The sequence below is a fragment of the Trematomus bernacchii genome, unplaced genomic scaffold, assembly GCF_902827165.1.
Source record: "Trematomus bernacchii unplaced genomic scaffold, fTreBer1.1, whole genome shotgun sequence".
NCBI lineage: Eukaryota > Metazoa > Chordata > Actinopteri > Perciformes > Nototheniidae > Trematomus > Trematomus bernacchii.
Window position 1 is genome coordinate 6,393,577 of NW_022987705.1, and position 21,213 is coordinate 6,414,789.

The 21,213-nt window shown below is 41.7% G+C and overlaps 1 protein-coding gene across 1 annotated transcript in view; it reads left to right on the forward strand.

The window, feature by feature from the left end:
• LOC117490670 (protocadherin-16-like) overlaps positions 1-21,213 on the forward strand; it is an 89,839-nt gene that overhangs the window by 59,501 nt on the left and 9,125 nt on the right. The window contains exons 5-18 of the mRNA XM_034140445.1: positions 7,711-7,899; positions 9,477-9,708; positions 9,830-10,066; positions 11,408-12,466; positions 12,683-12,870; positions 13,075-13,171; positions 13,279-13,436; positions 15,873-16,313; positions 16,686-16,981; positions 17,121-17,236; positions 19,191-19,430; positions 19,753-19,878; positions 20,026-20,235; positions 20,759-21,015. Coding sequence (XP_033996336.1) covers positions 7,711-7,899; positions 9,477-9,708; positions 9,830-10,066; positions 11,408-12,466; positions 12,683-12,870; positions 13,075-13,171; positions 13,279-13,436; positions 15,873-16,313; positions 16,686-16,981; positions 17,121-17,236; positions 19,191-19,430; positions 19,753-19,878; positions 20,026-20,235; positions 20,759-21,015 — 3,846 coding nt within the window. The remainder of the gene's footprint in view (positions 1-7,710; positions 7,900-9,476; positions 9,709-9,829; positions 10,067-11,407; positions 12,467-12,682; positions 12,871-13,074; positions 13,172-13,278; positions 13,437-15,872; positions 16,314-16,685; positions 16,982-17,120; positions 17,237-19,190; positions 19,431-19,752; positions 19,879-20,025; positions 20,236-20,758; positions 21,016-21,213) is intronic.

Genomic DNA, 21,213 nt, shown 5'->3' on the forward strand with positions numbered 1-21,213 from the left:
ATATGATCGCTACCATCTAAATCCCCCCTGCGTCTCTTATCACTCCTCCAGAGTCCAGTTTGGTGATGTCATCCCTCATTGTGTTCCCTCTAGCCCTCTGTCCAGCCCTGTAACTAGCTTTTTATCTCCCTCAGACATCACTTTAAACCTCCATTCACCATCGACTCGCTCTCTTTTTATTCATCTACCTGTTTTCACAAAAGAAATGACTGCTTGTTGTTGATCTATAGATGTTATAAAGACAACCTTGGTCAAATCAATGGGTAAGCAGGGCTTGGGATTGTCTAGATAAAAATGGTTTGCACCTCTGATAATTCCCTTTTCCAGTTACACATGTTTATCCAGTAGGTTTTGCCTGTGTGGTAAATCTTATAAGTCGAAAATAATACTAGAACCATTCTAGATACAGGGATGAGAAACAATCTTCAAACATGAATGTGAGATGACTCGACTTGTTTGTATATTTCTGAACAACAGCTCCTGTGTCCTTTAACATGAAAACAACGTCCTAACACACACCACATGTCTGCGTGTTTGACTCCATTGCCTGAAGCTGTAATGGTATAGTTGACTGTTTACTACTTTGAGTGTTGAACATCAAATATGTCCTGCTCTGTCGGTGTGTACGCGAGAAATGTATGGAGACAGAAAGAGAAAGTATTTGAAGAGAGAGACTTTTTAGCGGTCATCATGCTTTGTTATGTTCATTAATATTATTAGCATTCCTTCTTCCAAATATAGAAATCATTCTCTCTTGCCCTGTCTTTTTCGCCTCCCTCCCCTTCTCTACCCTTCGGTGGTTTGATGTTCCTAATCATTTCCAGCCGTGAACTCCACATGAAAGACAACAAGCACTTGCCGTAATAGGGTGGTGAAAGAACGAGCGAGGGAGAGGACAGAGAAGAGGGGAGAAGCTAGAAGAGAAAGGGGAGGTCAAGGGAGGAATGGAGATTGAATGAGAAGGGAGATGAAGCCCCGGTCCTCCTCGTTCCCATTTCAAGGTCTTATGTTATCATTAGCCTTGCCTTTTGTTCCTTTGCCAAACTATTTCCCCCTCTCTCCGACCTTCCCCTCCCTTCTTTTCTTCCCTACCATATATCTTAATTGTACCCGTAGAGTCTCAACTCATTGGCCACAGAAAGGCAGAAATTGATTTGAAGACTTAAGAATGTCTAATATAAGGAATGCAGCTCACTGGAGAGCAAAGGAATGTGTCAGCAAAAAGAGTAAGAAGTTTGCTTTATGTCTCTCACACACATTATTGCCTTCAAACTCAGACTCCTATTACAGTTTGTTGTTAATAACTTCAGCTTGTGTGCAATTATCTAACAATGATGCATTCCAGTCTATCATGCTCTTGTATGGTCATTGCTGCTGCTTTAAAGGATTATTCAAGTTTATTAGAAAAACAAATTCGGGACTAATTTTCATGGTTTCTGCCATTTCTCATCAGTAATAAAAAATATTGGGATCATCAAGTTAAAGGTAGGGTAGGTAAGTTATTTTAACAGGGCCGGCTAAAATGATTGGTCGTACTTTTTACAGTATTACGGCTTCCACAGATGACATTTTTTTATGGATTTTTTGTCAAAGCACTTAAGATATTCATTGCTATCGGGATGTTAAGAGCATTCCATGGAATATAACAAAAAGTGTATCTCGAGCCGGTTTCTCAAACTTACCTACCCTACCTTTAACTTCCAAGATCTGGTAATGCAGTGACATCCCCTAATATGAATTCAGATAGGTAGGAAAAGTGAGCAGTCATGGTAAACGAACAGCTAGGAACCAAACTTGAAACATAAAATTAAGACAAATGACAAACAACTTAAAACATTATTATTTAAATGGGAAATATCTGAAGCCAGAGTATATTATAGTAGGAGGGCCCATAGCTGCATAAACGATAGAAATGATTGCCAATACTAATAAGTAAGACACAAGCTGCAATAAAATTGAATTATCCTTTAATTCTGCTTCATGGAAAAACATTTGTATTAATAAAAGGCTTCGTCTTGGCCTATTGGACCTCTTAGATGATGATTGCTTCATAAACATGCGGGCCTGGCACCAGTCAGTGGAAGAGTAGTTTAGATTGGGACGACTGTCTGTGTTTTACAGGTTTTACTATTAAAGCCTATAGAAGCCCTCTCACTCTCCCCCTCTCTATCATGAGAAGCTATAAAAGTCCAGAGCCACAGCTGCGTCCAAGGAGCCGCGCGCAGACTCCCTCCGACATTAACTGATGTTTTACAGAGACAAACTGCGGAGAACAGCAGGGATCCACCTGGACCAGCGCCCACATCTGGAGAAGCTGGGAATAGAGGAGAGGAAGGGAGAGAGGAGGTGCAACACAGCAAAATGGATAAAGTCATGGATGTGAAGGAGGAAAAACATAATCCAGTATAGAAGTAAAAGCCAAATAAAACCTGGAACAATTCAGTCTGTCATTCACTGACGTTTGATAAGATGTGGACGTTACAGTTTAGAAGGTTTGGGTCGGATGCCGACTGGTTTCAGGCGGATTTTAGAGGAAACCAGGGGTATATTTTTGTCCGAAAACAACTGACTTTTACCCATAGAGGCTGCTTTTCTTGTCTCTTCTAAAACTAGAAATCATTTTCATTTAATTCTTTATTTGAACCGGGACAGTGCACATTAATGAACATTTTAAACAAAATAATGTTTCCAAATGTAATTGAGCCGGATTTTAGCTTTGAGCTAGTTTCCATCCATAGTCCCGTCACATACAACATTTATGAACATAACATTTATATACATGGCAAACAGAAATACATGATATGCAGAAAGAGCATGAGCAGCATACAAGCCACAAGTAGCAGCAACGACAATGTTGACTTATTTGTAACATAACTGTATGTAAGTAATGCAACGTATGTAGTTGTTTTATTTTAATTGTAGTTTTTCCCAGACCTAAACAAGTAGCATTGTTCCTTAAGATTCCTGGACATTAGTTGGAAAATAATAACCTTTTTGTAATATATCATGCCAACTGTTGTATAAGGAAATATGGCATTAGACGCTACCTGCTAATCCGCACCACATCTCAGACAGAAAACCACTTCTCTTCAGGATGAAATACTTCGAGTGACTGACACTGACTTTGGGGGATGTGTATGAGCGTTAAGAGGTTGAGATGTGTATCTCAGATTTGAGTGTTCTCTCGTATAGAAGCCTGTCCGTGTTTCTGCAGAAAGAGAATGATTGTGACTGTGGAGCGGAGACTATACGAAGGCTAAGTGGAACGGTAGAGAGACAAAGAAAGGGAAAGAAAGAATGCTTGTAAAGCCGACTGGGGCAAATGAATGATGAGGAAGGGATCTTTGCTAATGCTCCAGTGAGTGATTGCTCCTCTATCTCGGGTCCCAGCTGGAGATGAATGGCTCTCTTAGGACAAAAGCCTTCAGTCAGGAGTCCTGGCAGAATCCGATACTCGGCACGCTCTTCCTGACTGTTTTTCACATAGCGGATGACTTGTGCAGAGCTAGAGTGTGGCTTTTAACAGAGTGGTCGCTCAATGAACTACACGATAGGTAAATCAAAGTACAGCTGAAAAATCTTAAACTGAAAGCACGCTGGTTGAATTTATGTTTCATGTATTACAAGTTCAGATGGTTGGCAGATGCTTAACAGAAGTATTTTCTTGAAATGGTTTGAGTTTCCATGATTTTTCCATTGATAAATGTTTTGAAAGGCCAATACCTCAAAGTGAACTCCACATCTGGTGCGTCATATAATGCATGTTAGAAGTGATTTTAAACTTTAAATTATAATTTTGTCGTAGGTCAGCTATTGTTAAGAGACATGTTTAAGCCATGTTCCTGTCATAGGATATTTATAACATTTTTTAACATCAGGTGTGATATCAGAGCCTCCACAGAAAAGAACCACATTCGCAGTATTGCACGTCTAAGCCCATTAACTTCAAATTGTGTATACTTAGCATTACTGTAGACCATTTTCCAAAGTGAAACCACACTCCAGGCATTCACCACCTTCCAGGCAACCATCAGTTTCAGTTAAGGCCAATAATGTATGAAAGTCAACTTGCAAAACCACCATCATGACCCTTTAATATAATAATGACCACCATAGGATGTGAATGTTATTTTTTTCTTGACTACATATAAGTAAATCCTGCATCATCCAAAATAAAACACAGCCAGAAATAACTTTAGAGGTTCAGTGGCATGCTGGGACCAAACTTTTGACCTTGCAGTTTAAACCGGGCCTTTTTAACGACTAGACCACCCTGCCATTGACGTTCGCATCCAAAAATCTGTGTAAATGCAGAAGATCCCACAAATATCAAGCAGACAAGTAAGCATGGATACTTAAGGGCAGGGGAGATTTAGATGTTGAAAGGCATGAGCGGCTGTCTGTATGTATTGCGATGAAGTTGTGTGTTTATCACAGCAGGAAACCTCTGGAGAGTACGATGAGGAATAGGTGTACAGAGTGGAGACTGGCTGGCTGCTCATGCCTCTGAGAGCAGGCTCTGGCGTGGGAGTAGTTCCTCCTTGGCAAACACCGTCGTCTGGCTCACCAGATCGCTTGATTTAAGAAGACATGTTGCAGTGTGTGTTTACTAGATAATCTTATTGGCTCAACACTCGGCTACTTTTTTATTTGAGATAAGTGCTGTAAATGCAGGATACTAAACCTTGGGAAAGGAGTTTTTTAGTAATGGATCGGCATGTCATGTCAGATGGATTGACAGGAAGGAAATGTACCGATGACTGACTTCTTACAAAGAGGGCTGACAGGACTTTCTCCTGCTATACATTTTCAAAATGTTGTGCTGTGACAAAAACAGTCATGTATTCCAGCTTTGGGGGATTTCTCCGTGTCTTTTTCTGTCCCTCTGCGTTCGTTGTTCTTTTTGTGTTCTGCTTCAACAGTCACAAAGTATGAAACCTCTAGTTGTATGTTGGAGCAGAAAAACCCCAAATCCTTATATATTTTTATTTTATAGCTCCCAAGGTTTCCATGAAAATGTGCAACCTTTATTTGTCTTCCATATTTTTTCCAGCATGAAGAATCCATACCATACTGCTGTGGCTTTCAACATTTTAGAGTGTGTGGAGAATCAATGTCGTGCTCTCCTTCTTGTTCGCAGCATATATGGGTTCACCAGTCCAAGCATCTATATAAAAACTACATCCAAGAAAATTCATGTACCCAACCCATTTATTTTCATATAAACCTATAAATTACAGTCATGTCTCCTTTGCTCCAAGCTAGAACACCAATAACTTCGTCTTTGTTTGTGATCTACAACAGACTTTGTGGGGTAAAGATAGAGGTGTCGATGAAGTCACTCTACGACCAGGTGGGCGGTCATGGGGCTTAAAGGCTCTTTAATTAGATTAAGTGAAAAGATGGGGTCATCACACAGTATGCAAGCATGTGTATGTGTGTGTGAGCATGTACACGATTGTCCAGTTCTCATCACCACAGGTGGCTAATCCATCACAGACCGTCAGAAAGATATGACGAACACCCAGACATGTGCATAGATCCCAAAAGATTGTATTAGTCTCAACACTGTACTCTGAAGGAAGTCCCAGCAATGATCTAAAATCCCCAGCTGTAAACACTGACCAAAGGCAGAGGTACAGTATGACCCCTCGGAAACAAAACACGTCTAGCCGCGGTAACACTATGACCTAAAACTCTGGAGGAGCTTTTCTAATATTCCCGTCTTTTAATATCCTATAGGATCAACAGCATGAGTCAAGGTGGTTGTGTTTCTGCCATCTGTCTATAGCCAGTAGTAGGTAGGTGTAATGGTGAAGACATGTGTTGGGGGGGGGGGGGAAGAAAGGTCATTGCCGGATGTCTGCTGCGGTGGTCCTGTGTTCGGTGGGGTTCAGGCCCAGGGCAAGTTCACACATAGGATACAGACGTTTGATAAAATCATATAACAAAAAGCACAGGCAAAAGAGATCTGACTTCTTTACGTCTGTCTTTTTCCAATTTAGCCCTTTTTGTAAATTAGATTCGGTTGGAAAACACTATTGAACGACAAGTAGACTTATATGAACTTTAAACTGTTTAAATATATAACAACACTATATTTGGGCCAGTATTGGAATAGAAAACAAAATGGTGGTTGAGAATATCGATATATAAGAAAACAAATATTTTTCTCAACTTATTCTCCTCACATTAAACCAGCTCGAGTGCGCTAGAATTTGAAAATACACAGCCGGAAAAAATCTGCCACTTCCTTAAAGAGCCCCTCCTCCAACACACACGAACGCGCACATGACCAATGAGGGCACGAGATAAGTTTGTGCACAGATGGAAGGCTGACAGGCAGGTAGGCCATCCAGTTATTTTAGCCGGGCCGGCTAAAATGATTGGTCGTGCTTTTTACAGTACTACGGCTTCCACAGATGACATTTTTGTATGGATTTTTTGTCAAAGTACTTAAGATATTCATTGTTATCGGGATGTTAAGAGCATTCCATGGAATATAACAAAAAGTGTATCTCGAGCCGGTTTCTCAAACTTACCTACCCCACCTTTAAGACTAGTTTTCTTATACTCACTAATTCATGAAATATAACGTTTATTCATAAGATACAAGATACTTTGTTGTCTTTATTTTTGTCTTTCTTTGTAATTGTAATAATCTTTCAATATTCTATTTTTCTATTCTTACAGTATATAATTTTCATCATTTTTTAGACCAAGTATATTATCCTTTTCCTTCAGATAACTAACCTGTCTTTGCCCCTTAAAATGATGGAAACTAAAGGTTTCTGGGACATCACTAAACATATCTTACTGTTGCTGTATTATAGATGTCAATAACAGAGAGGAAGTGATGTCATGAGGCCTCCTGGATCTTGGCTCGCCTTCAAGACTTCTAGATCAGAGGGAGAATGCTTCTTTAACAAGCGCCATAAACGCCACCAAACAATGTTATGGACCTGTGTAAAACTTCAGTCAGAGGCAGGACCCCATGGAGCACAGAGGGCATTTCCTTTTTGTGTTTTGCAAGGAAACCTTTCTTGTATTATGGGATTTTTCGATGTTTTATTGGAGCATACAAGTGTGTGCAGTAGAAAGAAGGATTTTAAGTAAATGAGACAAAAAAGTCAAAGGTTATGTCAAGACCTGTGTCTGTTACATGTCTGGTGTTAACATGTTAAAGCCCTTTTGTAGGAGAAAGAACGGAGAAAGAATGTATGTTTGAGGTGTACATTTAAGTGGCAGTCTGTATCTTATTTAAATGCCTTTTTTAGGGCCTCTTTTGACCCCTGAACTAAACTCTCTTCCTCGCTGTCAGTTCCCTTTATCTGTATCCATGGTAACCACACCAACTGTCCGTTTTTCACATACATCACATCAGTGATTTATAAAGGTGAATCACTCTCACAGATGCTTGGTTTTTATAGTACTCTGGAAATCATAACAAGTAGTGCTATGGTGTGTGATATTTTGACAACTGCAGATGTATGGGAGCCTGTGAGGTGGCTGCATTATTGGACATTATTGTGATAACAGAAAGGCCCTTAGCTCGTATATAATAATGATGACGCATGTAGGGTTCTTTCATGCAGATTTCAGAACCTGCTGTGTGTGTTGATGCGACGCGTTTTGAAATCTTTATGTCTCACGGGCAGTTTGGCACCGGTAGACCGTCCATGTCTTAACCTTGCGTGTCTTTTCCCTCAGGTGTCGGCCACAGATGAGGACCGTGGTTCCTTTGGCGCGATATCTTACGTCCTGGGTTCTGGCTCTGGAAGTGCAACACCAACCCACTTTACCATCAACAAGGAGACTGGCCAGATTTGCACCAGCACAGCTCTGGATCGTGATGAGGGACTGGAAAAGTTTGACCTGACCGTCACTGCAACGGATGGAGTAAGACCATTCTTACCTTTTGAAACTATAAGGAATAGTAACAAGTAGACGTAATCTCTAAAAACCTTTTAAGGAATAGTTTGTCATTTGGGAAATTATATTGTTATAACTCACCAACAGGGCAGATAAGCTTAGTTTAGCACAACGACTGGAGGTGAGAAAAAAAAGTCAAGTAAAGGAACAAAACACCCGTTAAAACCAGAAGAATTATAGATTGGTAATTGGTGATCTTTAGAGTTTCTGGTAAGTGTATTTTTTTTACAGATCCAGCTAAGGGGGACCCTGTTTCAAGTCGTTGTGCTAAACTGAACTACGTGGCAGCTTCATAGATCAATTGTATCACCCAATTCAAATAAGCATACCCCACCAACAAGTAATTTGACTTTTGAAGTCTTCTGTACAATCAAAGCCTAATTTACTTTGATTACATAAACTATGGAAAAGACCATAACATCAAAATAAACTACAGACAAAGCACTTTTCTTTGTGTTGCTCCATGACCAAACGCAGTGTGTAATGCTCCTTCTGATCAAAGCTGCAAGCAGAAGGCAAATTAAAGATGTGTAGCGCAGCTCTCGAATAAATCTGATCAAAGAGACATTGGGGACATGTTTGAAGAAGACAGCATCCTGACTCTAACTGTGTGTCTTCAAAAACAATCAAGGGGAACCACAACAGCATGGCAAAGCAATCAGAGCAAACAGAGAGGGAGTGTGGGGATGGAAAAGGTAAAGAAGTCAAACAGATCCATTTACACACACAACTTAAATTAACCTTATGTACGATATACAATTTAAGATAAATATGATGCCTCATTTCACCACGATTACACAGTCTTTTCAATAGCCTCTTTCTAAAGGACACATTTGAAGTATCAATGAATCACCCTGGGCGCCCTTACATAGCCATTAAAACTTTCGTTAAGAATAATAAATTGTGTGTGTTAAGGTTACATGAAGAATATAATGCACTACCATTGTTTTAAATGTATCTTCATTAGTCATAGAGGAGGCAGTGTTCGTTCTTTGAATTCCCTTTATTTGGCTCGGGTAAATATCGGGTCTATAATTTACCAACCCCCAGAATGCATCTTTCCCCCCCGCCCGGCACATTCCCCGTTCCTCTGTCTGTTCGCTCTGACTCCACTATCCCTGTTTTTTAATGCTCTCATAAAAACCAAGCCAGCAGATATAGTGTAATGACTGCAAACTCTTCTCCTCGCTGACAAATGCACACAATGGTTAATTGGCTCCATATTTCAGGGATTTTCAACAGAGGACTAATATTTCTGTTTCCCTATACAGCTGCTTCATCTTTACACTTGGACATAAATCTATTGTGGAAGTTTCAAAACATGAATGTCCTGGATTGTCGCTTTTCACCGAGGGATAAAAACAAATTGAATGTTGTCTTCAGGGATATATAGTCCAGGAAGGGAGGGAGGGAGGAATGTTGTTTAACCAAATAGCTATTCTTATTGTTTAGCCTCCCTTTGTCTAGTCTGACCTTGTGTGCTCTGCTTGGATCTTATTTTAATGCAAACATCTTAAATCTAATCTGAAGCATTTATTTTTCAGGGTGGGTTGAGCTCGGTTGCACGTGTGCAGGTCACGGTGTTGGACATCAATGACAACCGGCCCACTTTCTATCCAGTCCTCTACACGGTCAGTCTCAGCACCCATAGCGCCCCTGGAACATCTGTCGTCAAGGTGACAGCAAATGACCCAGATGCTAGGGAAAATGGCCGGGTGACCTATCGCACGGTACCTGGAGGAGGCTCTAATTTCTTCACTCTCAACAAGGATACAGGTATGTGTGTGTGATACTATCAACAACACATGATAGCAAACAGGAATGACCTATTGTGAAACTTCCTTTGGAGTTTTTAAAAACCACAACCATCAATCTTTGATTCTCTTTTCTTCTACAGGTGTGATTTCTCTTTCACGCTCGCTCCACGGTAAAGCCAACACGGTGATCTCCCTGGTGATATCAGCTGAGGACGGCGGTGGTTTGACGGCACCGGTAAATGCCAGGGTGAACGTGAGTGTGGTGGGAGGCTCCGTGGCGTCTCCCGTGTTTGACCAGGCCCAGTATTTCTTCACCGTGTCAGAGGACGTTCTCAGGGGGACAGCGGTGGGAGTGGTCCGAGCTGCAACAAAGACAGGTGAGGACGCTTGTGTTGGACGATCATTTTCCCCTTCGCTCTATGTCAATATATGTCTGTGTAACACTTTATATTAAGGTACACTTATTCACCATCAACTAGTTGTTAATTAACATATTCGAGTCAAACTACTAGCTTATTTGTTATGAACAAGACTTCACTTTAAAATAGGGAATTCTGAGTTATACCACATTTTTTGTTATTTTGACACAATTAACAATTAACAATTAACCCTTGTCTCATGTCTTGTTACATAAGAATAGACCATATTTGTTTGGTGTTATTATGGGAGAATTACTATTCTTGTGGTACTGCTGCCTTATTAGGCCCATATTGAGCATACTTAAATAAGCACTAATTAGACGGTTATTGAGGAAAAACTCTTAACTAATGCCCTAGTACTTGTAGAATATGGTCATATAGAATAAAGCATTAATAAGTGTTTAATACTGACTAATAAAGAGCCAATATACTGCTAATATGCATGTTAATTAACAACTAGTTGATAGTGAATATGTGTACCTTAATATAAAGTGTTACCTATGTCTGTATACCAGGCTTGTTTTTATCAATTTACCCCGAATGCCATAGGGAAGTTATTGTATGTGCTTTTCTGTTCCTGGTTCCATCTTCCTGATGAATACCAGGACAAAAATGCTCTAATGGGCTGCAGAGTGCATGATGTCTAACCTCTCAGTCCAGCAGTTGTGCAAATACGCAAGCAACAAGAGCATACACTCCATTAACAAATCACATCCATCACAGAGTGTGGGCTTTACTGAGGATTATTTTTTACTCCGGCCAGACTTTTATTTTCTCTCAGTATTATTGATGGAGAAATGAATTTGGATGGGGGTGTAATTGTGAGTGGGAGTCATAATGAAGTGTTCTCCGTGCTGCAGCAGACAGAGAAACACTTGTCTCTGTCTGTGTAAATGTACAAAGCTTTCCATGATTCTATCCTCTCACCCACTCGGAGTGAATCCAGCACTTTGTGAAGACTTGGAAAAATAATAAACACACCACTTCCATGTCTTCTTAAAGCGGATATGGATCTGTCATATGAATTTTAAATGTGCCGTGTATGTTTTCATTAAGCTAAAGACAGTGCATATCAACAGCCCTATACATTATTTTTGAAATGCTGTCCTCCCTTCTAGTAATGAAATAGTAGTATTTGCTGCTTTCAGTTTGTCAAAAAGAATATTCTTCTGCTAGAGTTTTTTTAACATTATGACATGCTTGTTCACTTATCTATGATTACAGTTCTTGTCTCTTTGTCATTTTCATTTTCTCACAGTTTTTTGTTTCTCTTGCTGTCTCCCTTTGTCCTCCATGCAGGTGTTTCAAAGGATATCTTCTACTCCATCTCCTCTGGGGACCCTGATGGTTACTTCACAGTGGACCGTGCCTCTGGTACCATCCGCTCTGCTCTTCCTCTGGACCATGAGACCTGCTCCAGCCTCGACCTGGAGATCCAGGCCCGCTCCGGCTCTCCTCCAGCGTATGGAACCAGTCGGGTACGAATAACCATTTCAGACGTCAATGACAACGCCCCGACCTTCCTCCCCTCCTCATCAGAGTCCCTGAGTTTACCTGAGATCACCAAAATGGGAACTGTTATCTACAGCATTCAGGCCACCGACAAGGACTCGGGTCATAACGGTCAGCTGAGCTTCGACCTGGTCTCTGCTGGGTCTGCAGGCAGCAGCGGACAGAGGACGTTCGGTATTGACCGAGGCAGCGGAGAGGTGCGTCTGATTGGTAGTCTGTCATACGAAAGTGTGCCACGCTATGACCTTCAGGTGGTTGCCAAGGATGGCGGAGCGCCTCAGCTTAGCTCCACCTTCACCCTCGTGGTCCACATCCAAGCGCAGGATGCACAAGGCCCAAATTTCGACACGCTGACATACCGTGTGGAGTTAAGGGAAAACACAGCTCTCAACACACGCTTCCTCCAGGTTCGAGCGCTCAACAGAGAGGCATCTGGGAATGGTAAAAGCTCCTCTTCATCTTCTTCCTCCTCTATTTCCTACCGTCTGAGGCCTGACGGTGATGCTGCCGGTTTTGGCATCATGCCAGACAGTGGGTGGCTGTTTGTTCGCAGCTCTCTGGACAGAGAGGTCAAAGACATGTACCTGTTGACTGTCCTGGCCACGTCAGGCCCCGGAGGAGTGGGGAGAACCGGCAGTGCAACAGTCAGGGTGTCTGTAACAGACGAGAACGACAATTCACCAAGACTGAGCCAGGAGAGGGTGTTCCTGGCTGTCAGAGAGAACCTGCTCGCAGGGACCGGCTTTGGCAGGGTGTCTGCAACGGACAGAGATGCAGGACTAAACGCTCGACTCACCTACAGGCTGCTGCACACCGACAGGCACTTTCAGATCAATTCACAAACAGGTGAAGATAAATCCTAATCATTGAAATGGAAGAATGCTAATAGTTCACTTAACTCAGTTTGTAGTAATTGTGTCACACCGGCTGCAATGTAGTTACAACATTGCGTGATTTCCCTTAAGGAACTAATTACTTTGCTGTTTGTCTTTTCATGAAAATAGTAATCAGGCCTAACTCAATGCAAGCTAAGGGCTCTGTCTCCTTCCCTCTCTTCTTTAGGTGAGATAAGCACCCGCCTCGCCCTGGACAGAGAACAGCAGTCCAGCTACCAGCTCATTGTAGTCGTACAGGACGGAGGAACTCCGCCTCGCAGTGCCACCGGCACCGCTCACATCTCTGTGCTGGACGAAAACGACCACGCCCCCAGTTTCAATCACGCAAGGCCAGACAGGGAGCTGCTCCATCAGGTGAGAAGAAAGGGAGATTTGATAAGAGAAATTAACCTATTCTATGTGTCTACCTTTCCTATCACAATCATAAACTAGATTAGAAATACGGATCAACGTAATAGGAAGATAGTGCTCCTATGAGCACTATCTTCCTATTACGTTGATACGTAGAAGGCGTTGGAGAGAGACATTCCTGTGAATAACAATCCTTTCTCATTGTAGGTGAAGGAGGGGCTTCCATCCGGGACTTTCATTGGGACAGTGACGGCTAAAGACCCAGACGAGGGAGAGAATGGGACCATATATTACTCTTTATCAGGTGAGTGTCTTAATCCTCTTCAATCACTTCCCTCTGTACGTTCACAGTGTTTCATCATTATGACTTTAACCGTGAGCTGAAATCCATACCTGTTGCATCCTCTGCAGGCTCCAGAGCAGAGCGGTTCTCCCTCAACCCGAATAGTGGCGAGCTTAAAAGCGCTTCCCCTCTGAGATGGGCCGAGCGAGCCGAGTACGAGTTTACTGTGACCGCTGCTGACCACGGCACCCCCGGCCTCAGCTCCACCTGCCAGCTTAGAATACAGGTACATATAATCTGTAAATGTAAAATATCTTCATCCACCCTACAGCTGCAAGAACAAAACATTGTAAGTGTCTTTTCATTTCTAAGGCATTGGGCTATCAGAAACAATGGTCAATCTGGTGGCCAAAACAAAAAAAATTCTCTTCCTTACATTACCTCAGTCATTTTGCATTCCTTGCTGCGAGTAATTTCCTCAAACTGTGCACAATGTGAACAGTATAACTGTCAAAGGAATTTTAAAAGGAGATAAATAGGAGAAGGAGAGAAGCTGAAGCTGTGCCTATACAAACAGAATCATCTATTCAATCTAGTGTGTGCTTCCTGCTGCAAAGGTTAGCGGGGTAACCAAAACCCAAGGTGAGAAACCCTGAGCTGCAGGAGGGAGCTGTTCTGGTCTGAGTTATTGTTCTGAACTTTCTGTATGAGGGTCAATCCTGCATATCAGCCTTCAATATCAGGAATTCTACAGCAGCGGGGAAAGAATGGCCTGCCAGTGAGGCATTTAGCCAGAAAAGGGTGGTGGTTTGCTTTGAGCTCAGTGTTTTCATGTGATGTGATTTCAGAAAGGAAAAGGATGCTAATTACAGCGGGAGAGCTTGCCTTAGATTGTTCCTGCTCCGTGCTTGTGCGACACTGAGATTAGACAGAGGGGAAACAGGCACCTTGGAATCAAATGCTCCCAGATGAGATTTGATGAGAGCCAGCTGCATCAAATCACACACTGAGAGAGAAAGGGAATACTCCATTGTACGGTAGCAGGCAGTGATACGTACATGCACTCAGGCCCACTATAGCTGTAACGATACATTCAAACACTCTCATGAGGTAACATTTCCAGGTAATGATTTTGAGATAACATTTCACATAGCTGTGGGTAAAGCAGCCACTGGGATGTTGTTGTATACCACAGGTACTACAGAACACACACTAGCTAGCGTACTTGTACTATATACGTAAAATCAAAAGATGTGCAAATAGTACAATGCAGTTTCTGACACTGTCTAGTAAATCATCTAATTTGAAATTATGTTAGCCCTTTGGCAAGCGGTTTATAGGGCATTTTAGATGATAATGTCTCAAATATAGTCAGTCTTTTTTTCATATCCCCGTCACTTCCCCCCCTCCTTGCATTTTATGTTTGATGAAGACCAATAACTTGCATATAGACTCTTATATTTCACTATTAAACTATTTTTCTTTTTGTATTTACTATTTACTTGCACTATATTGTTCTGTTTATCTGTTTTATTGTGTTGCACTGTTGGAGGAGCCTGTGACCTAAGATTTTCATCGTCATAACTACACTGTAGCTATGTTCGCATGACAAATAAAAAACCTTGAACCATGACTCCAGAAAGATGCCTTTAATTGCAACAGATCCTGGTGGTGAAAGATGATGAAACGAGAGCCTGTTAAAATCAGCTTATTTTTGCTGTCTCCAGGGCTCTTTGATCTGTCCCAGAACTATTTCAAACCCTGAGGCTGTTGCTCAGAGTGCCGAAAGCCCTCTGGCACGTACTTGTTTCCCATCTGACCGGACGGTGCCTTATGGAGGCTGCACTTATTTGCTCTGTACCATTTGAACTGGAGCACCCTTCATTATGTTGTCACAGGTCACAAACCCTGACTCTCATCTTGCAGCCAGAATGCCACAGTGTCAGGATATTTACTGGAAAAATTGAAGATAATGTCTTCATGCACAATGAGAATGCCTGTGAGGATTATTATAGTAATAAGCAACAAAACAGAAACAGATTACAGCCCAAGGCTATGTTTAGGGATGGGCTTGGGTGAGAGCCATACTGTATATGCTACATTGTCTGCAGAATACCAAAGGAAACCAGATCCAGTACAGCTCTCTCTACTACATGTATGGATATTAAAGGGGGACCTATCATGCAAAATGCACTTTTTTATGAGTTGTATCAGAAACAATACCGGACATTTACTGGAAGTAATATGGACTGTGTTTATATTAGCAAGCATCGCTAACACTCAGAGCTAACCTGTACTGGAGAGAGTATGTGTAAAAAAGCAGGAAATAAAAAAAGGAACTCACCTTGTGGTAAACCTGCGAAAGAAAAAGCATTTGAGCTCCATACTGTTTCAGAAATAATCTGTGATGTGGTTTGGAACATGATATGGCGTTTAATCACGGCAGAATTTAGCTGTATCTCGTAGTATTCTGAGCAGGCACAAGCTAAGCTTTAAGCTAAGGACCCAAAATCAGCGTTTCTCTAACAGGGCTGGAATAGAGGGATATGAGGGATGTCTAAAATGCATGATCTGTTTGGTATTTTGAGCAAAACAGATCATAGACATGTTTTTTATATATTTGTATATATCTGAGACCCATAATACAGTATATGCCTAAAAATAGCATAATAGGAGACCTTTAAATCAAATGTGTTGATTGTAGTTGTTTTCTTTTGTTCAGGTTCTTAGCTCCTCTCGGTCCAACACAAAGCACAACATGCTCTCCATGACCCTGAACACAGTGGAAGGAACTGCTCCGGGCTCCATCATTGGCTCGGTCCGCCCTCATGACCACCATGAATCTAATGTGTTGGAAGGTCAGGTGACCTACCTGGTTGTGGGGGGGACAGACCAAGATGGGACTTTCATGGTGGACCGATTAAAGGGCGATGTGTATCTGGTGCGGGAGCTGGACTACGAGAAGGGTTCGAGGTACACGCTGCACATCGAGGTGTCTGACTTCTCCAAGGCGTTTCCCAGCAGCCACCTGGTGCAGCTGGACATCATCGTGCAGGACAGCAATGACCATTCCCCCCAGTTCACAGAGGACCCCGTTACCATTGTGATCCCAGAGAACTTAGACACAGGGGCTTCCATATATACATTCCAGGCTTTGGATCAGGTGGGAACCAAATATGTTACATGTTAAAGAAGAAGTGTGATAACCATGGATTTATAGTTTAAACTCTACTTACAAGTTATTCGGAAGGAATTTTCTTAGATGTCATCATGTTCTTCCACTGATTCATCATTTTGCTGTAACTCAAAATCATATACAATTATCGTGTTTTGTGATATTGGGCTATACAAATAAAGTTTGATTTGATTTGATCAAATTCTGAGATAAGGATGGAGTATTTTAGGGACAAAATAGAAAAGGAAAATATTTTCTTCAAGACCAAAAACACATTTATCACTTGAGATTTTAAGTCAATTTCTTTGCTGTATCAACATTTCCTCTCACTGTCTGATTAATTAGTTTTCTTTTTTACAGGATGGTAGTGGACCCAATAGTGAGTTGCATTACTCAATTGAGCACCACTGGCCTGACACTCCAGACCTCTTGACCCTCGACCCCTCCAGCGGGGTCCTGACCCTGGGGCAGAAGGTAGATCGTGAGTCAACACCCTCCCTCTACCTGGTGGTGCGTGCCACAGATCAGGCAGTGGATCCTTCTCAGAGGCGCTGGGGTTCAGTCACTGCTCGAGTGTTTGTGACGGACGAAAACGACAACGCTCCGATCTTCAGCTCTCCGTCTGCGGTCAGCGTCATGGAGGATCAGCCTGTAGGGTGAGAGACATGTCTAACTGATTCTTCATCTGTCATTCAAGGACAAGAACACCCAATAATTGTGCTGAAAAGTCTCCACTTTTATGGCCCCGAGCTAAAAGTGGTCGTGTTAATCTAACGTTGGTATTTCTACTGCCAGGTTTGTGATATTGTACGTGATGGCTCGAGACAAAGATGAAGGAGAAAATGGCCGAATATCATACAGAATCCAGACAGGGAACAGCGCTGGCCGCTTTAGTCTGAACCCCAACACTGGTAAGCTTATTTTTAGCGTGAGAGTTGACATTTAAAAATATCATAATGTTCCAATAATATATAAAGGTCTGTGGAAACTGTGGATCTTTCATAAATACCCAATTTACACTCCATCAAGCGATGATTAGGGTAAAATTCACCACATCATTTTGTGCATTAACAATCCTGCTTTGAATGATTGAACACAATGGGAGTAGTATGTGGCCCTCTGCTGTAAGGGTTTTATGATTGATAGATAATCAGCATCCCACCCGTGGAAGCCCCCTGGATGAACAAAACTTTCCACAAGATCGTAATTACCCAATGAAGTGCTGTTTCTACAGGTTTTCAACTGTTAAAACACTCATAACCCCTTTAACACTCTTTACTAAATGATCTGTCAAGGCCTGAGAGCAATATTTCACTTGAGTAATACTTCAGGGTTTTTTACTTGACAGGTTTCTTCATGGGAACTGATCTTAATTTGGGCTGTGGATGTGGACACCCTTTGATATGTTATATATGTGTATGTGCAATCTCTTCATCATCAGAGCTGATGGAGGCGTACTAAGCACAGGCTGAGATGGGATTAAGAACCATGAGACAGACACTTAATGCAACTTCCAGATGGAAGAAAGTCTTTAGTTCATTACTGTCAAGTGTCTGCTGCATTAGCGGGTTGATTTCACCTCTGGTTTGTTTCTCAGGCTGTGTGTTCTTAAGCTTATTGTTAATAATAGCGGATTAGCATTGTCTTGCACAGACATTTACCAAACTTCTTGGCTTATATGAGAGGATCAATAGTATGAATACTGCCTATAAATTGTGTGTTTGCTCTATATTTGATTCTAAATCAGTTTGTTCCATCATTGAAGCCACGTCAGACCTGCATGGACAGACACGACATGTGTGCAGGACTGCATTAGATTGAAATAATATGTCTGTATTTCTGTGAAATTCAGTCTGATATAATTAGTATCTCTAGAAAACCTTGAGAACTACTGCAGGACTAAATAAGGGTTTTGTGTGAGATTGAGCATATTTACTCCAGAGAGTAATAACACCTTTATCGTGTGGTGAATGCTGTATCAGTAACAAAGAATTGGCTACAGAAGAGAATGAAACCGTAAATGTTTTACATCTGTTTGCATTTGGCTAAAAACCAATGGAGCTAGCAAAGCCTCACAGGAACATCAGAGCCTCAGCTTAACACACCAGTAAACACACAATGAATAGGTTTGGCATGCTGCAGCATTAATAAAATACACACATCTTTTCAGCTACATTATACAATGTTGTGTATTGTACACACACTTTTATATTTCCTTTCACTTTGACTGACCCTCATTGTATGCAGGGGGGGTGACAGTTGTGAGCTGTTGGCATTAAAGGCAGGGGAGTAACTGAAGCCAGAGTCTGAGTAGTGGTGGTCTTTCTCAATAATCTATGTGAACGAGTTACATTAGTAATGCCTAACAGTTTGAAGGGCTAACAGATACTGTCATTTAGTACAGAGCAAAACAAAAGAAGTACATTTTAATAGAGGTCAAAGGTTGATTATAGTTGGCTACTATGTACTTTCAGGTTGTAGTCTGGACTCTGCGTGTGGTTGCCTGAGTGCCTGCACACACAATAATCCTACATGTTCACGGATAAAAAGCTCTGATTCACATTTGTATGCATTTTCAAAGTTCAAGAATTTATAAGCTTGGCTGTGGTCTCTCACTTACTGTGGAAACTCTCATAAAGTAAAGCTGTAAAGGTTTTGTTTTTACTAGTCCTTCCAGGCATACAAAAACGGCCTCTCTCAGGTACACACAATTTCACGTTCACAAAAATAATCGGACACACATTCAGACCCGAACACACCTACACACACAATTCAAGACCAAGGCATTCCACTTGAGAATATGTATTTAAAGTGAAGTAATCCAGGAAATGGGGTTTAAAATAAATCCTCTTTTCTCTTTTGTAGGTTCTCTCTCCATCCTTAAAGCACTAGACCGAGAAGAGCAGGAGGTGTTTAATCTGACCATTGTAGCAGAGGATCATGGGATGCCTCAGCTTTCCACAGCTCAGGTGCTGAGTGTGCAGGTGATCGATGTGAACGATGAAGCTCCAATATTCCAGCGGGCAGAGTTTGAGGCCCAGGTGATGGAAAACCAAGGACCAGGAACAACCGTGCTGAAAGTTACTGCCACTGACCGGGACCAAGGTTGGTTTGCAAAGGAAAAAAGAAAGAACCAGGCTCTGTTCACTTACTACTAAAATTCACTGTAGCATTGAATGATTAAAACGTTACAGCTGATTCATATGATCTACATATGCCTCCAGTTTGCCCAGAAGGCCACAGAATGAAACAATAGAGGCACATAAATGGTTCTGTGAACATAATGACTTTAAACCAAACCACATGCTCATGCTAATGAAAATGTGTGGTCACACACGTTCACAGCCTCATATTTCTGCATTGGAATTTGCTTCAAGTTTGCCCTGCCTTTTTTTCTCATTTTTGTCTGATTTGTGTTTCAATGCAGGTTCTAATGGCCAAGTGACGTATGGAGGTGTGACAGAGGAAGGCTTCATCATCAACCCTATGACAGGAGTCATCACCACTACGAGGGAACTAGATGCAGAGCTCCAGGATCACTACACACTCACTGGTATTATTATATTTATCGTCTCAAACAAATACATTCAACCAGTTATATACTGTACTAATAGAGTTCAAGCTCATTAAAGTACCTTATATTAAAATGTTGTATTGGTTCCAACTTCTCATCAGCTAAACAATGTGCATCTCTTTTCAGTTTATGCCAGGGATGGAGGTCTGCCTTCTAACTTTGCCAAGGCTGTAGTCCGTGTGGCGGTGCAGGATGTAAACGACAACACTCCAGTCTTTGCAAAGTCATGGTACGGACTGGAGGTGCCAGAGAACCAGGCGCCCGTTGAGCTTTGCTTCCTCAAGGCCACAGACCCTGACTCAGGTCCTGGAGGAGAGCTGGAGTACAGGATCACTGGTGAGGAACAGCGTTGTGTGTGTAACCAGAGTATTTTATTATAATTGATTTAAAGGGCAATTTAGTTCACCATAATTGCTGTAATTGCTGTTTGAGGGTGTGTCGGATGGGGAAATAACAATATCCTGGGATAGTCAGTCCATTTCTGTCATTTTTGGTGTTTACAGTCTTAAAACTGTGGAGTTTAAATTAAGAGATTGTTGACAGATTATTACAGTTGGCCCTGTGTGTTGTTGGTGATATAGTTATACTGAGTGTGCAGGATTCGATTGAGAGGCTATACATGGAGCATTCAAACTAATGTTTTGATTTTGACAGTTCTCTGTCCCTCCCATATCCAAAATCCGATCTTGCTCATGACTTTCTTTTGTCTTATTTCAAACAAAGTATGTTTCATATATACGGTTTGGAGCACATTCAAACTTAAGTGCAGTGTTGGCACAGATGTTTTTAACATTATGACCACAGAAATTCTTGGATTCTGAAAGTTTTTCTTTCTTTTCCCAAAAAATTCTCCATCCAGCTGGGGACCCTGATGGAGATTTCCACCTCGAAACAAGCACTGGAGCCCTGTCCACGTCACGCGGCCTAGACAGGGAAACCAAGACTGAATATATTCTGGAGGTGATGGCCACGGACCGAGGCAGCCCTGCTCTCAGCGCTACTGTCACAGTGGAAGTGAAAGTGATGGATGTCAATGACAACAACCCTGTCTTCAGCAGAAGTAGCTACTCTGTTGAAGTGTCAGAGGACGCTGCAGAGGGGTTCAAAGTTCTGGAGGTAAGTGGAAAGGGGAATTTAGATAATACTATGTCCAAACATTGCACAAACAAACTGGATATCTCACTGTGCTTACAAAAGTAGGGCCGTTACGGTATCATATTTCACTACAAGGTTAACATGGCCAAAATAATCCATAATAACCATATTATTGTGTTTTTAAAAGAACATTTGGAGAAAACCGGCTCATTAAACTTA